The sequence below is a fragment of the Parasteatoda tepidariorum genome, chromosome 6 (genome assembly GCF_043381705.1).
Source record: "Parasteatoda tepidariorum isolate YZ-2023 chromosome 6, CAS_Ptep_4.0, whole genome shotgun sequence".
In the NCBI taxonomy this organism is placed as follows: Eukaryota; Metazoa; Arthropoda; class Arachnida; order Araneae; family Theridiidae; genus Parasteatoda; species Parasteatoda tepidariorum.
This window is the reverse complement of record NC_092209.1, coordinates 1,358,846-1,374,271: the sequence shown is the minus strand read 5'-3', so window position 1 is coordinate 1,374,271 and position 15,426 is coordinate 1,358,846. Positions and strand designations below refer to the sequence as shown.

General features: G+C 32.6%; 1 protein-coding gene and 1 long non-coding RNA gene across 3 annotated transcripts in view; both read right to left on the bottom strand.

The window, feature by feature from the left end:
- Positions 1 to 3,240: 3,240 nt before the first annotated feature.
- LOC107437032 (beta-1,3-galactosyltransferase 5) overlaps positions 3,241 to 15,426 on the bottom strand; it is a 33,167-nt gene continuing 20,981 nt past the window's right edge. For both annotated transcript variants that reach the window (XM_071181569.1, XM_016048896.3), the window contains 3 exons: positions 11,298 to 11,548; positions 9,688 to 9,944; positions 3,241 to 3,521 (listed from right to left, as the gene is read on the bottom strand). In XM_071181569.1, coding sequence (XP_071037670.1) covers positions 3,391 to 3,521; positions 9,688 to 9,944; positions 11,298 to 11,548 — 639 coding nt within the window. In that variant the 3' untranslated portion in view covers positions 3,241 to 3,390. The remainder of the gene's footprint in view (positions 3,522 to 9,687; positions 9,945 to 11,297; positions 11,549 to 15,426) is intronic.
- Positions 14,923 to 15,426, bottom strand: part of LOC139425717 (uncharacterized) — a 1,914-nt gene continuing 1,410 nt past the window's right edge. Inside the window, exon 3 of the long non-coding RNA XR_011636883.1 lies at positions 14,923 to 15,062. This is a non-coding gene — a long non-coding RNA (uncharacterized lncRNA). The remainder of the gene's footprint in view (positions 15,063 to 15,426) is intronic.

Here is a 15,426-nt window from a genome sequence, read left to right as displayed (position 1 = left end):
AACATAATTGATTATTAATTTTAATTCAAATTGGAAATATTTTAAATCACAAAAATTAAAAGAAGACACAATAGAATAGAGAAAAAAGGAACTCATTTAATAACTGATTAAAAAAAACAATACTAATCTAACAAAATCACATTATTTCAGGCTCATTAAAAGGAAAACAATCTCAAGTTCTTTAAATTTTTTTAAACTAAAATTAAAACATTGTTAACAAATCATATACTGATAAAAAAAGAAAACAATAAGATTATAAAACTTCTAAACTAATATTAAAATTTGAAAAGTAAATTTTGTATTTACCTTTAGAAAGAAACAAAAAGTGACTTGAATCTGAAGTGGCTGATATACTTATAGAATTTGAAAAACAAATAAACATTTTAGATGGATACTTTAAAAGCATTGTGCAACAGGATATTCAAAGAGATTCTGTTATATGGGTGATTCTTTGGAAACATGACAATTCGGACCAAAAAATTTCTTCAAATTATAAGTCTTCAAAATTATCGAATTTTTTTGTATACTTATTTAGTTACATTTATGTTAGATGAACCATAAATTGTTTAAACTAATTTTTTTTTCCACTGCAGAAAGAATCAAAAATGTTTTTGTTGCTGGTATGTACAGAATAAAATTGTATATATTAATCAATCATTAAATTAATAAATAACTTTGATTACATTCAAGCATATTACAATCATACATAAACTTGGTATTAGGTTAATATTTGCTTTCCCTCTTTAGAGTATACTGTTTAAAAAAATTTCTGGTAACACGTCAATGTCTTGGCATTCATAAGCCAGGAAAATGACAGGTGGGATAATGACAAATTTGCCATTTTATAGCATTTAACTTTACTGTAATTTAACATAACATGCGGAATGTAACCTAAGCCGTTTACATTCCGCAGAAAACAACAGGATTTCTTGAAATAACTCTGATAAATATATGTAGTTTATGTTATTAATGATTTCAAGAAGACAGGAATGTGACAAAATAAAAACCTACTCACCTTTTTGAAACACTCAAATTTTTTTAATAGATTTTGAACCAGAAAGTTGGTTATTTATGCATGCAACAAGGCATGTTCAGATAGGATGGTATCTAATTAATCTATTAGCATAAAATATTGATTGCTGGCGCTATCTATTTTGGTTATAACTCACTAAATAAAAGTAGCCAGGAAAATGACAGAATTTCATGTGACAAACAAATTATTGACAGAAAAAATTATTTTAAACGACGTTTTCGTAAATGTTACCCAATACGTATATTCTAGAAATGCTTACAACGGTTGAGATAAAAAAAATTAGATATTGAAAAAATTTATGCGAAGTTTTGAAGCTAGTTGTTATTGGAAATATTGTTTGTGACATACCAGAAACATGACATTTTGAAATTCGATTAAATTTTATAAATATACAAAACAGTCGATGCTAGTAGTACAAGGTCATTTTAAAATGCTAACAGCAATGCTATTTATTAAAATTAAAAAAAAAAAGTTCGTTTAGAAGTATAGTATTAGATCTTGGAGCAAGAGACAGTAAATTGTCATATTTCGTGAGAATTACCCATATCCTTCGTGTAACACGGACACATCTGAAACCACCTTTCGCTTATTTGTTTCCCTCAGAAACTTTGTATTCATTGTTTTTTTTGTGCATGAAACAATGTTCAATGTTGCACCCATATTTACAACTTCCCATGTTTCCTTACAGGAAAAGTCTTAACAAAGCAACATTTTTCTTGGAGCATTTTGAGAGGTAAAATTACTATAGGCAAAATCGTTTCTCCAACATTAAAAGAAACTCGACATCAGGCATCTCTATGAGTGACTGTATCTGCAAATCGTAAATTATCAGGAAAGAATGTCATTTGAATGTCACTGGTGATAAGACAAGGAATGTTGCATTGCTGTAAAGTTTAAGGAGTTATTTTGTCTTAATCTGAGAATTAGATATATTGGAAACTTACTATTGCATTGACCCATCCTATTCTCTGCATCCATAACATAATCACATCTTCATTATACCTATTTTTGCACAAGTTGAACTTTTAATTCAAATAAAACTATATTATTGACTACTCTATGGTTTTATCACCTCATCACCAAATAGTCATCATTTAGCATGTCATCAAGAATAACCCTTTTGACACCATTTGCATTCATCCATCAGGATGAATAGGTAAAAGGACTGCAAGCGCGCCCTTAGGCACCTAGATTCAATTCAGTTGGCCATGACCTTAAGCTCAAACAACAGTTTTGTGAAAATTCTATTTGTTTAAAAAATGTCTGATTTAGTTAAATAACGCTGGAAAATAGAGTGTTGGAGGGTATGCAAATAACTGGAATTGCTTATATATATTTTTTACAAACTTACGAGCTTATTTGTTTATCTGTTTGTAAACATTAATGAACATACCAATCTTTTTACAATAGCACCTTTCTCCTCGATGTAATATAAAAATTTTGGATTTTAACAAGTGTATTATTTTTTTAAAATCACGTACTCTAAAAACGCTTTTGGATGCAAATATCATGCTATAATTTCTTCTGTTTTAACCATTTACTTTTATCTATACCTAAATCAGTTCGCACAACTGTAATGTTACAACTGGCCACAAGCAGCAGCTCAATCGCCTCATCTTGTCCTCTAGTTCTGTGTGTGTCTACCATCTATATATATATTTCTCTTACACGGCACCAAAAAAAAGCCTCNTATGTCTTTGTGCTAGAACATTGTGTTCAATGGCGAGTGAGCGCAGCGAGCCATGGTTCACGGCGTGAACCACATAGGAATGCGTAGCAATTCTCGGGGGTTGGCGAGCGTTAGCGAGCAGGAGGCGGAGCCTCCTAGTAATATAATAATAATATAAATATTTGTATTGGGATCAGAAATACAGGTCTCTTTTTGAAACTGAAGTGGTAGGTAGCAGAAAGAAATATCCACTGAGTATAAATAATGACTTTTTATGGCATTCATTGGCCAGTTGGAGAGTTTTGATTTTACATTGATTTTGTAACAGATTCACTTGATTGCGAAATTCTAAACTGTTAGCAAAATTAAACACATTAAGCTTACTTTAATTTATTTATTTCTGTCTTTCTAAATAGTGTCCAGAGCTCTGACTTTCGGTTTGGGATTTATACAATATGATCTTGAGGAGGCAAGTTATTGGCTAAGTGTTTTTTTTCCTAACATAGCTGTGAACGTGTTGAAAAAGATGCATTTAAAATAATTTATCAACAATCCCATTTATTATATTTATATCCATACATTGTTCATACCAGTGATCACGAGACAAATGTGTTTGTTGGAGAATGGACACACAATAATCCGATAGTCCTTATCACAGAGACTTTCTGTGACGTCATCGTTTCGTATCTTACTTTCTGACGAAGAAAGTCAAATTAAAAACTTCAGTTTGTGGAAAATCGAGAAGAGAAATTCTCGACGACCCCCTCTCTTTACTCTTCATTCGTGAACTGTTTATGGAATCCATCAAATTTTGTCCACCTAAACAGAATAAATAATAATTATAATAATAAAACAACTTCATTCACCCTATTAAAACATATTATCTATGGCATACGCTCTGACATTTGAGGTATTCGCGAATTACTAATTCCAGACCTGTTATATATTTGTTTAAATTAGCTTTGGTAAAGGACAAAAATCTTTTACTTTTAATTTATTGAAATATTAATACATTGTTCACGTCTCACACCACTAACCGTATTTACAACGTATTGTAGCACCTCGATTAACAGAAGTTTCTATTAACCAAGTCTATAACGAAGTCTGTTTTTTTTTCTTCCTATTTCTGAATAAGCCTTGGAAAAGATCACACTTTTTGGATCGCTGTCCGACTCCACTGCTCCCGAAAGCGCTCAACATCCAAGAAATATTTGCACCCTGTGAAGTCTTGTTTCCACCTATTGCAACACCAGGTGCAATGTGTTATCGTTCCGTACTTTTGTAACAATGTACTTTTGCGAGGAAAGGTAACAGAAATATAAATGAAAAATTAACATATTAACGTATATTAAATTTGAAAAATACTATAATTACTTGTGTTATTTTTGAAAATGCATCTTTTAGTTTAATTTTAAAAATAGTTTAAAAAAAATTCTATTTGCTTTTTGAAATCTACTACTAGTAGTTGATTTTCTTTTTAAATTTGTTGAGCTGTGAAACACAACTTTATATATGTTTATTTTTATCATTTCACCCGTGTGGTGACCGGATGTGAAAGAATGGTCCCAATGCAGCTCATGCATGTCGTAAAAGGCGACTAAAATGGGTACCCAGTGTCTGGGGGTGTAACCGGGTACCCTGCCTCTGGGGATTATATCAGGGGTACTGGTCCTCCAGGTCGGGGGTTGGGCATAGGGTTGACACCTCTATCCTGTAAAAATTTCTAGTTACGAAATCCTTGGAAGAAAAATCCCGAATGACTTCATGGAAACGATTTAGAAAACGAAATTTGGATAGGAGAATTGGAAGCTGGAACGTTCTGTCTCTCTATAGAGCCAAAGCTTTGCATTTGCTGTTAGAACAGATGGAACAGTACAATATTGATTTGATTGTCATTCAGAAGGTTAGATGGATTGGCAATGGAGCATTGAATAAAAAGAATCATACTGTTTTTTACAATTGTCACCCCAAAAAACACATTGAGGGCACTGGCTTTATCGTAAGCAAAAGAATACGACACCTGATTTTGGATTTCGAGGCAATCTCTCCGAGATTGTGTAAACTCAGAATTAAGGGAAAGTTCTTTAATTTCAGTATTATCTGTTCTTATGCACCAACTGAAGATAAAACAGAGGAAGAAAAGGAAATTTTCTATGAAAATTTAGACAAAATTTACTACAGTTGTTCAAAATATGATGTAAAAATTATTTTGGAAGATCTAAATGCCAAAGTAGGTAGAGAAAGGGAATTTAAGTTTGTAACTGGTGGATTTAGCTTACATGATGCAACCAATGATAATGGACACAAATGAATTGATTTTGCAGCTTCACATAATATGACTATAGATAACAAGTCCTTTCCACATAAAAATATTCATAAAGCTACCTGGCGTGCCCCATGTGGCACTTGCGTCAATCAAATTGATCACGTACTAATTGACGCAAGACATTACTCCAACTTAATGGATGTGAGAACTTATCTTGGGGCAAATGCGGATTCAGATCACTTCTTGATTATTGCCAAACAAAACAGATCAAGATTATCAAATGCAAAAAAGTTTAAGGGAGAGACTTTGAGAGAATATGACTGTGATAAACAAAAAAATGAAAGGAAAAGGCTTGAATATTGCGAAAAAGTAAAGGAACAGTTGAATTTAAAGAATTATGATGGTACTGTGGAAAATAAATGGAAATGTATAAAAGACAGCATCTGTTACGCTGCCAATACTGTGATTGGTAAAGTAATTAAGAAACAGTTTAAGGATTGGTATGATATTGATTGCGCCATTGCTAATGATAAAAAGAATGTTGCATATAAACATATGACACAAGCACGCACAAGAAATAGTGCAGAGGAATACCATAGACGCAAAAAAGAGGAGAAGAAACTCTTTAGGCAAAAGAAAAGGGTCTTTGATGAAGAGTTGTTTAAAGATGTTGAACATCTAAAATCCATTAATGAATCCAGAGCATTCTATCGGAAAATCAACCGCAGTCGATTGGACTTTAAACAGACCTCTAGTCTATGCAAAAACAAAGTTGGTGAAATAATTAGTGATAAACACGACATTAAAAAAAGATGGCATGAACACTATAAAGAACTTCTTAATGAAAATTGTGAGGACGTTGAAATAATTGCACCTGAATTCATAAATGACATCGAAGTTGAGGCTCCAACTATTGAGGAGATCAGGGCAGCAAATAAAAACTTAAAGAATAAGAAGGCTTCGGGACATGTTCTCATTTCAGCAGAACTACTAAAAAATTGTGAACCCACCTTATTGAGAAATTTATTTGAACTTATTACTGACATCTGGCACTCTGAGATTATACCAACGGATTGGAATATTAACATTTTATGCCCAATTCACAAGAAAGGAGATCCTATGACCTGTGCCAACTATCGTGGCATTAGTCTTCTTTGCATAACTTATAAAATTCTATCAAGAATTTTATATCTCAGGCTGTTACCATTCATTGACTCACAAATAGGAAGATATCAATGTGGATTCCGTGCTGGAAAATCAACTAAAGATCTAATATTTTGTCTCCGTCAGATTTTAGAGAATGGAATTTAGCATTGAAACACATCATCTTTTTATTGATTTCAAGACTGCTTTTGATAGTATCAATAGAAATTATCTTTTTGAAGCAATGAATACTTTCAAAATATCTTCAAAACTCATTAAGTTGACAAGACTTACATTGAAAGATACAAAGTGTAAGATTAAGTTTCTGGGGTCTCTGTCAGAAAATCTTGACACATTCACAGGTGTTCGACAAGGAGATTCTCTCTCCTGTCTGCTTTTTAATATTGCACTTGAGAGAGTTATTCGTGATTCAGACATCAATATCAGTGGTCATATTTTTACTAGATCAGTACAATTACTTGCATATGCTGATGATGTTGATATAATTGCTCGTTCCCTTCCTGCCCTGAAAGAGGCATTTCTTGCACTTGAGTTGGCTGCAAGGCAAATGGGCTTGGTCATAAATGCAGATAAAGCAAAATATATGTTGTTCTCAAGAAACAGAGTCCCAGATCCCTATCTTGAAATAAATTCTTATAGATTTGAAACAGTGAGGAGTTTTACTTACTTAGGATCAATCATTACCATTGACAACAGAATTACTCCTGAAATAAAAAAAACTGACTCTATTTGGCGAATAGGGCTGTTTATGGGGCTGAGAAGATTTATTAAATTTAGGTTTCCTTCTAGGAAAGCAAAGTTCTTAATCTACAAAACTCTTGTCCGCCCAGTCTTGACGTACGCCTCTGAAGCTTGGACAATGACAAAACTGGAGGAAAATTGTATCGCAATTTTTGAGAGAAAGATTTTGAGGGGTATACTTGGTGGTGTAAATGAAAACAATAACTGGAGAAGGAGATTTAACTTTGAACTGTACAAGATTTATAAACAACCTGATATTATTAAATACATAAAAATAAATAGAATGAATTGGATTGCCACGTGATTCGAATGAGTGACGACAACACAATAAAAAAGATACTGATTTTAAGACCTACTGGAAAAAGAAAGCGGGGAAGGCCGCGGTTGAGATGGGCTGACTCAGTGGAGTCTGACTTTCTCGTAATTAATGAAAAAAATTGGAGATCAAAGATAAATCGGAAGTCGTCGTGGAGAAATCTTCAGAGGAAGGCATTGGCTCACATTTCGCTGTCTGGCTAACTATGATGATGATTATTTTTATCATTTAAAACACGTTCTGTTGTTTTTTATTTCAAGATATGTAAAATTTGCGAGCAAGGCAAGTTTTTATACTCAGTTTTTATTAACCGAGATTTCCGATATCTGAGGTATTAGTGGTTTCCAATAAGCTATGATAATCGAGGTTCTACTGTATCTTCATTCTCTGCTCCCCCCAACTCCCGAATGATAGATAGAAGAAAATTGTCTCTCTGTGAACCTTATGAGAAAAAATTGCTTCGTGACTTGTTACACCAATGATATTCACGATTTTCTTAATCAACTGAAGGTAAAATATCACCCATGAGATTTGTGTTTCCTGATATGGGAGGAAAGCGTTAATATGGAAAGTGTGTTTGCAGTACCACGTTTCTCATGTTGCATCAATAGTAATTATCCCCATATCAGATTTATAAATTTTACCCATTGAATGGAGAGATAGCCTGGTGGGCAGGGAGCAGGACTCACGTTCGTGAGAATGGGAGTTCGAATCCAGCGGGCCGAAGATTCCCCGTGTAGTAAATGGTGACTGGGGTACATTAAGTTTGTTGGGTCATAAAGTCCTCCATGTTCCTATAACAAATTATTCCTCTGAGGTTACTGAATCGGAGATGGATTGTTCTCTGGTTTACGATCTGTGAATGAATGGATGGATGTGTGAATGGGTCCACCCTATAAAACGAGTGTGACGTATGGATGTAGCAGAAGTCGAATTCTTGGCCGTAGATGGCGCCACTGGAAACCAAAAACAATAGCATCTCTTCTGCCTTAATAACCGACGACAACAACCTTAACAGCAACCCATTAAAGAATTTCATTTTTTTAGATACTTCTACTCAATTCTGGACAAAGGAAAGCACATAAAAAAAATTTGTCAGACCATTTCATTGCAAATAGTTTTACAAATCAGCGGAACTCTCTTTTATTCACCTATTCTACCCCCCAACAATTATGATCGTCTTACCTTCTTTGCCACAAGCGTTCGTACTTTTTTCACGTAGAAAACCAGTTGTTCAGTTAAACAATGTGGCTTTTGTTTAGAAAACATTTGCAAAGCAACATTACAATGTTCCACGACTTTCCAATATATTGGTATTCGGTAGCTACAGTAGTATACTAGCCCAACAATAAATGACCGTACTACAGTCTGTCTATGAAAGGAACTCCCCTTGCCATTCTTCTGCTGCTGTGGCGGTGACTATGGTTACGAGGCTTACCTAATTCCAGTAGGTGTGTTAAGTCAATATTTAGGACAAGTTTTGGCTCGAGTCAGAGGAAGGGAATCAGAGGAAAGAGAAGCTCCCCTCTTTGAAACGTGCTGCTTCTTGTTTCCATAGCAGCAAACGACCTCAGACTTTGTTGCAAGGGGAGTTCTTTCTACAGATAAACTATACTTACTCTATTTTGCTATCACGAAGAAGGAATAACTTTATACCCTAACCAACTTTTTTTCGAAGAAATATACTGTTTAATTGACAGACAGAACTGTCAAAAAATTACTATTCCATGCACCATACCTTAATCCATTTATTTCCCCCCATTTGTTTGAATGGGCAATAAGCAGTACTCAATGATATTTCACCAGGACTAAACATTTGTCCGAATAGGAGTTCAGGAAAAAGAAGAAACAGTAATAGCTATGAATTTTTTGGGAAGGTGAACAGGTATTTTATAAACTTTTCAAAGAAACCACACCTCGATCCAGAAGACAAGGGATTTCCTGGATCAAGTATTGGAACAAATTTGCCTACGCGGAGGACTTTTTTTCTGGAACTAACCCGCATTTGTGTTACATGGAGAGGAAGAAAACTGAGAGTATTTTACGTCAGCACTGTGGTCGGTGTAAACCAGATGCGGAATTCGTATCAACCCGTCATCTCTGGGATTCGAACCCGGTTCAACTCAGGTTTTGAGGAATGAAAATTTAAAAATACTACTTCTTGATTCTATTCAAGCGGATAAAAAGTGGCCCCAAACTTTTGACAGCCCATATGCCTATGGGCTATTAGAACCCTATTTTTCAAACTGCATTTACTCCCATATTTCTTTTACAAAATTCTAGTACGTCCGAAAAAGGTATGTTAAGAGAATGCGCGGTTCTGTTACATTAATTAATAATTTGTACTAATTAACATGTTTGAGGTCAATCTTTTAAATAATTTAGATAGGAAGGCGAAAATCATTCATACGGACAAAAATTACTCAGAGTTTCTCCTGATTAGGATTATGTGAATACAACCTACTCAGTTTCAAAAATAATGCAAGATAACTGATTACCTGGTATGTTAAGAATTTTGTTAAAAAAGTCGTCGTTTATATCGAAAAGAATTCTTCCACTGTTTCTGTTGGGGAATAAGAACAAATCCTCGAAGTGTGAGTCTTCACTTTCCAGGGATTCGAATAAGTTGAGATCCGGGAACATGAAGCTGGGTAATCCGAAAGAGTCGAATATACTTCCGAATAAGCTTCTGGTCATTTCATTCCAGATTTGTTCGATTTCATCAGGCGTTACACTGTGGGCTGTGGCATATGTGCTGAAATCATAAAATGTCTGGTTGATTAAAAAAGGACAAAACAACTTTAAACGTTTTAGAACAAATAGCCAGTTTTTAATAATAAATCTTTCTTTAAAGCTCATCCAACTAAGATGTCTCATAAATACGACACATAACTTAATAACGTTAAATTATGCTCTCTGTTACATTCATCGACTGAATAAGAAATCTAGGAATTGAATGAAAGCTAAGAATTTTCCTGATTACAATCTAAGTACATATCAGTGTTTGTTTTAAGGCTCTTTGCGAACATCTTCTATTTTATTTAGATGCAAGATAATTTATTTATTTATTTTATTTATTCATTTTTTTTTGGTCCGTAAAGGAAATAATTTTAAAACTATTCAAGTGGTCTCAAAATTAGCAAAATATTTTGATTTCGCACTTCGAAAAACACTTTAATATTTAGAGCTATTTCTGATGAATATTTCATAATTCCCATAAGATTCCTATTCTCTGTTAATAAAGAAAAAAAAAGAGAAATTTTTCTAGAATACATGAATGGTTTAATGCACTCATATCTACCAAAAATACTGGTAATTCAAAGAAAAATCACCATTCTATTTGGAGAGAATTCCCAGGGTGGGCCCGTATCTTCCTCTAAATTCTCTTCCAACACGTACTATTTTCGACACTTGTGCGTCAGTTCCTTTCCTGGATAGAAAGAAAACCTGCCTCCTTCCATCTCAATAACTGCATCACCTTTTTTCCTTGTTGTTAAAGAAGAAGAATTCATACTTTAACATGGGAACACCTAAATATAGGAGATGCCCAATCATCGATCGATATTTATGTATTTTATAATACTATCTGGTACTCTGCAGATTAAATGCAGCTCAAACTTACATCTTCTTCCCTAAACGTTGCTGGTTGCTATCTAACCATTGAATGTTCTGCTGAATGAATGCCAGTTGAATGTTCCGTTCGAAAATGGAACTGAAATATTTTTTTCAGTTTTGATCAGAGTCTCTGATCCAGATGTAGGTAATATGCAATGATCGAAAATAAAATGGTTGAATAGAAAGAGAAAATGGTTTAGAATAATAAATTAACAGTTTTTTTTTCGGGTTTACTCTTTCAGTCTTCAACTTTTCATACTTTTCTCGAGAGCAAGTATTTCTTTCAAAGAATGATAAAAAATTATCATATATATTTGTATTTTGTTAAAGGCTTAAAGCTTAAGATAACTACGAAAAAAAAAGAACGTCGGTGACATTCTCATTACGTATTCAGACAGACTGGTGCAAGATTTGCAATAGAAAGCTTTTGGTTGCCCCTAAAAATTGTCATCCACACTATTATTTTTTCAGAGACATGAGATAAAAGGTGTACCTGTAGGTGTCCCAGGAAATAGGTTTGGGTGGATCCTTGTAGAGGAAAGTGGGTTCGTGGAAGAGCATGGCATCAATGTCTTCGGCGCAAAGACCTGTCACGAATATGTCTTCGAGGGAGAGGAATGGTTTCACTGTTTTGGAAGCTTCGTACAGCTGAGAGGCTGTATTGCCTGTACTCATGTACGCAGATCCAGATGCGTAAGGTGGAAACTTCTGCTTGGGAAAATCTTCTTCCGAAATGTAGTACTTCTGCAACAGAAAATCATCTATGTTCAGGTGATCACAAAGAATGACAGCAATAAGAACGATTTTATCAATATATCACACCGGAATTAAATCTTCTTAATAAATAAAAAAAACACTGATTAGTTATCATACGACACATCTATTAACACTATTACAAAACCTATAGAGATATCCAAGCCAGAAGCTGAACTATATCACTTCAGTGGAATAAATAAATCAATTGGGTACTTGTATTTCAAGAAGAAGAAGATCGCAATACCAACCACCCACACATGTCACCTTCAGTGCCAGCTGTTCGTTTATAAGCAAAATAGCGTGTTAAAGTTGAGCCAAGTTTCTCCACATAAGTTAGAACGTTAATTAACGCTATATTAATTCAATACAGCTCATGAAATTCGTTGAAATATAATTCTTTCTCGTCCACGTCTCTAATTTATTATTCGTTTATGTATTTTATTGTTATTTGGATATATTTTTGTTTAGTGTATCTGACAACTTCCGATGCACAATTATAGTTTGTTTGTGCTCTACATGGCTTCATGCCTGTCAGTGTGAAGAAATAAATATATATTGAGAATATTGAAATCCTTGTGAAAGAATATAAAATATGTCACTTAAGACAATTGATACTTGAAGGACTTCACTTACTCGAAACAGAATGGAAAGAACAGTTGCTAACGCAAACAAAAGCTACGTTTCAACAACCAATCAGGAGAGAGATATTCACACTAAGTCCCTTGCAGATATCCTATTGACGTTATCAATATTCTTATTGGACGATTCATATTCCGATCCCAATAGAAACATATTCTCATTAATTGCAATCATCTATGAATTTCCCGGGAAGTGATGCCAGCTTTGACATCTCTAATAAAACCCAGTTATATTAATAATAGCAATCTCGAAAAAAAATTAATTAATTTGAGATCTTTTACTACCGAAACTTCTACTTTAAGAGTTAAAAGCAATCGAAAATCGCGTAATTGGTGGACAAAATCACGTGACTGAAAAGGGGGCGTGGCTTTGTGTGACGTCGCCCCGCACAAAGCACTGCTGTGTTTTTGCTCGTCATGTGTTACTTTCATTAAACCATTTAATAGTGTTTGTTAATTTGCTGTTAATCTGCCAACAATTACTTTAATNTAGCCCCCCCCATATACTACTAATAGTGTTTATTAATTTGCTGTTAATCTGCAAACAATTTATTTATTTTACTTTAATGAATTGCATTTGACTCAAATCAAAAGATTTAAGAAAATGACGACAGCAAGGTCACCACGGGCGACTACAAATGCAAAAAAAGTGCTTATTAAAAAAATTCAAAAATTTATTAAAAGAAATTAATATTAGCAACTTATTTTGATTGAAATATGAATAATTTGAAATGTAAGTCATAGTGGTAGATACGGTTGAATAATTAAATATACGATAAATTAATAATTAATTATAATATTAATTATAATAATAATAATTAATTGTAAGATCAATAATAATATAATAATAATTTATCATAATTTATAATAATAAATAATAATTTATCATAATTTATAATAATAAATAATAATAATTTATAATAATAAATAATAATAATTTATAATAATAATAATTTATCATAATTTATAATAATAATAATAATTAATAGCAATATTAGAAAGATATAATAAATAAATAAAAATGAATCGAGTTTTTACCACTTTTTACATTCATAGTCGACATCCTCGCGACAGTGGAACAAGAATTCGTAAAAAGTCGGTTCGATAAATCTGCTTCATCATATCGATGTTTATTTTTATAAGAAAACATAATCTTATTTTATGGGAGTAGAAATAAAAAGCGAAAAGGTAAGTTATTACTTTCATTTTTATCAAGTAAAAAAGTTTTTTTTAAAATCATACTTACGACTGCTGTTAAGAAAGTATTTTTTTTAATAAGCGTGAAACAAATTTTACATAATCGAATTGTTAAGTTTATTTTCATTCATTATTTAATCAGTTTTCCTATTTGTTTTGTTTTGTAGCGTAACTACCACTACAAATGTTAAATACCAAATCACTAGAGTATAAGACATGTGAAGTGTAAATAATTTTGCGCATTTATTATGTATTTCTCTTAGGCTATGTGGCTTCTGAGAAGCTCGGGGGTAATACTTCGAAGGGAGGCGAGGCAGTCTGCCACAAAACCTCTTCTCTCTTTTAAACTTGTTTGTTCAATCTCACTACTTCATTTTAATTAAGATACTGAACCCCAACTTTCAGTTGGGCTTCGGCGATTTATTTCCATTCAGATGAATTAGTTAGAGCTCCTAGTGGGGCTGATGCTAAGATAACCAGTATAACTTAACTTGAAGTACCTTCTGATAGATGTGAAGGTTGATAGAGTCGATAATTAAATCCCCTCAATGGTGGCGTCATATGAACATGGTGGATGATTAAAATAGTTGATTTGCTTAATAGTATAAACTGATCAAAGGAAAATCGGGTGAAGTTAAAAAAGTCTCCCGTACAATAAACAAATATTCAGAACAACAACAAAAAAAAACATTTGAGCGAAATGTTGCAAAAAAAGGGAAGAAAATATTGTTTAAGATTTTAAATCATTAACGTATGTATATTTAATAGAAGCGCCACCTTTATTTTTCTTTAGATTTATTTGTTTTAAAATTTCACTTTAGGTTGCGTGGCAACCAGATATAGTTTTTTTGTTGTTGTTATTTAGGCAAAGAACTTATACGCTTTGCGTAAAGAAGGGAAACTTCCTATACTATCAATGCTAAGTCGTAACGATCTTTCCCCCAACTTGGGCGCTGAAGGTGTAATGCAGGAAAGCTACCGTCAAGAGCGATTGAAGAACCGGTGCAGATCATTTGATTTTCTCCCTTAATTATAATCGGATTCGATTTTGCTTTTAAATTTTTTTCAGTTCACAAATTTAGCAGGATTATAATTTATTTTATAGTAGTAAATACTTATTTAACAAAAGTAATTTTTATTAAAAAATAAAAATTCATTGAAACTTTAAAAAATTGAGTAGAATTCATTTCCCCTTGAAAAAAAAACTTTTTCGATTTGTTAATTTTTCCATGTGTGTATATATATAAGAAATGCGCTATATATATTTAAAAATTTTTTAATTATATATACTTAGAGTTTTAAAAAAATAAACGAGACTCTTTTCGCAGAATTTGTTTTATCTTTATTAAACTTATCTAAAAAAATTCTTTTTGGTTATATATTTTAAGAATATACTTTTCAATAAAATAAAAATTACACAAATAAAATTGCATACATTTTATACAATAAATAAATATTTGAGCAAATTCATGAAATAAAATAACATAAAATTAAAAAGATGCAATATTGGTTCATTGGAACTGCACTGGGAATAAGTCTGCATTATTTCTGATGCATAATCTTTAATTTTAAAATGTCTTGAAGACAATCTACATCTGTTGTGTAGTCTGTCAGCATCAACATTCCGTAGCGATACAATTTTGCTGGCCTCTAATCATTTTTTGCACCTAATATTATAAAAAAAAATCACACAGTAAGATTAAAGTGCTAATATGACATAAGAATGCTGTCTAATTCGAGAACGGAACTTAAAATGTATGGCATTAATAAATTATATGTATTATTTTTCTTAAGTATTAATATTTTATTAAATAGTTTTAAAAAAGCAGGCAGTGTTTAAGGAAAATATTTAGAAAGGAAATTTAATAACAAAACAATTCATTGGGTGATTAAATAACAAAATCAATTAAATTTATGTTTTACTGGCAGTATCATCTTCATAGCATGCAGGGGCCCAGGGCACAAAAATATTTTAGACCTATAATGTGTCGTAATGCTTAAAAACAAACTAAAAAACTTCACATACAAAAA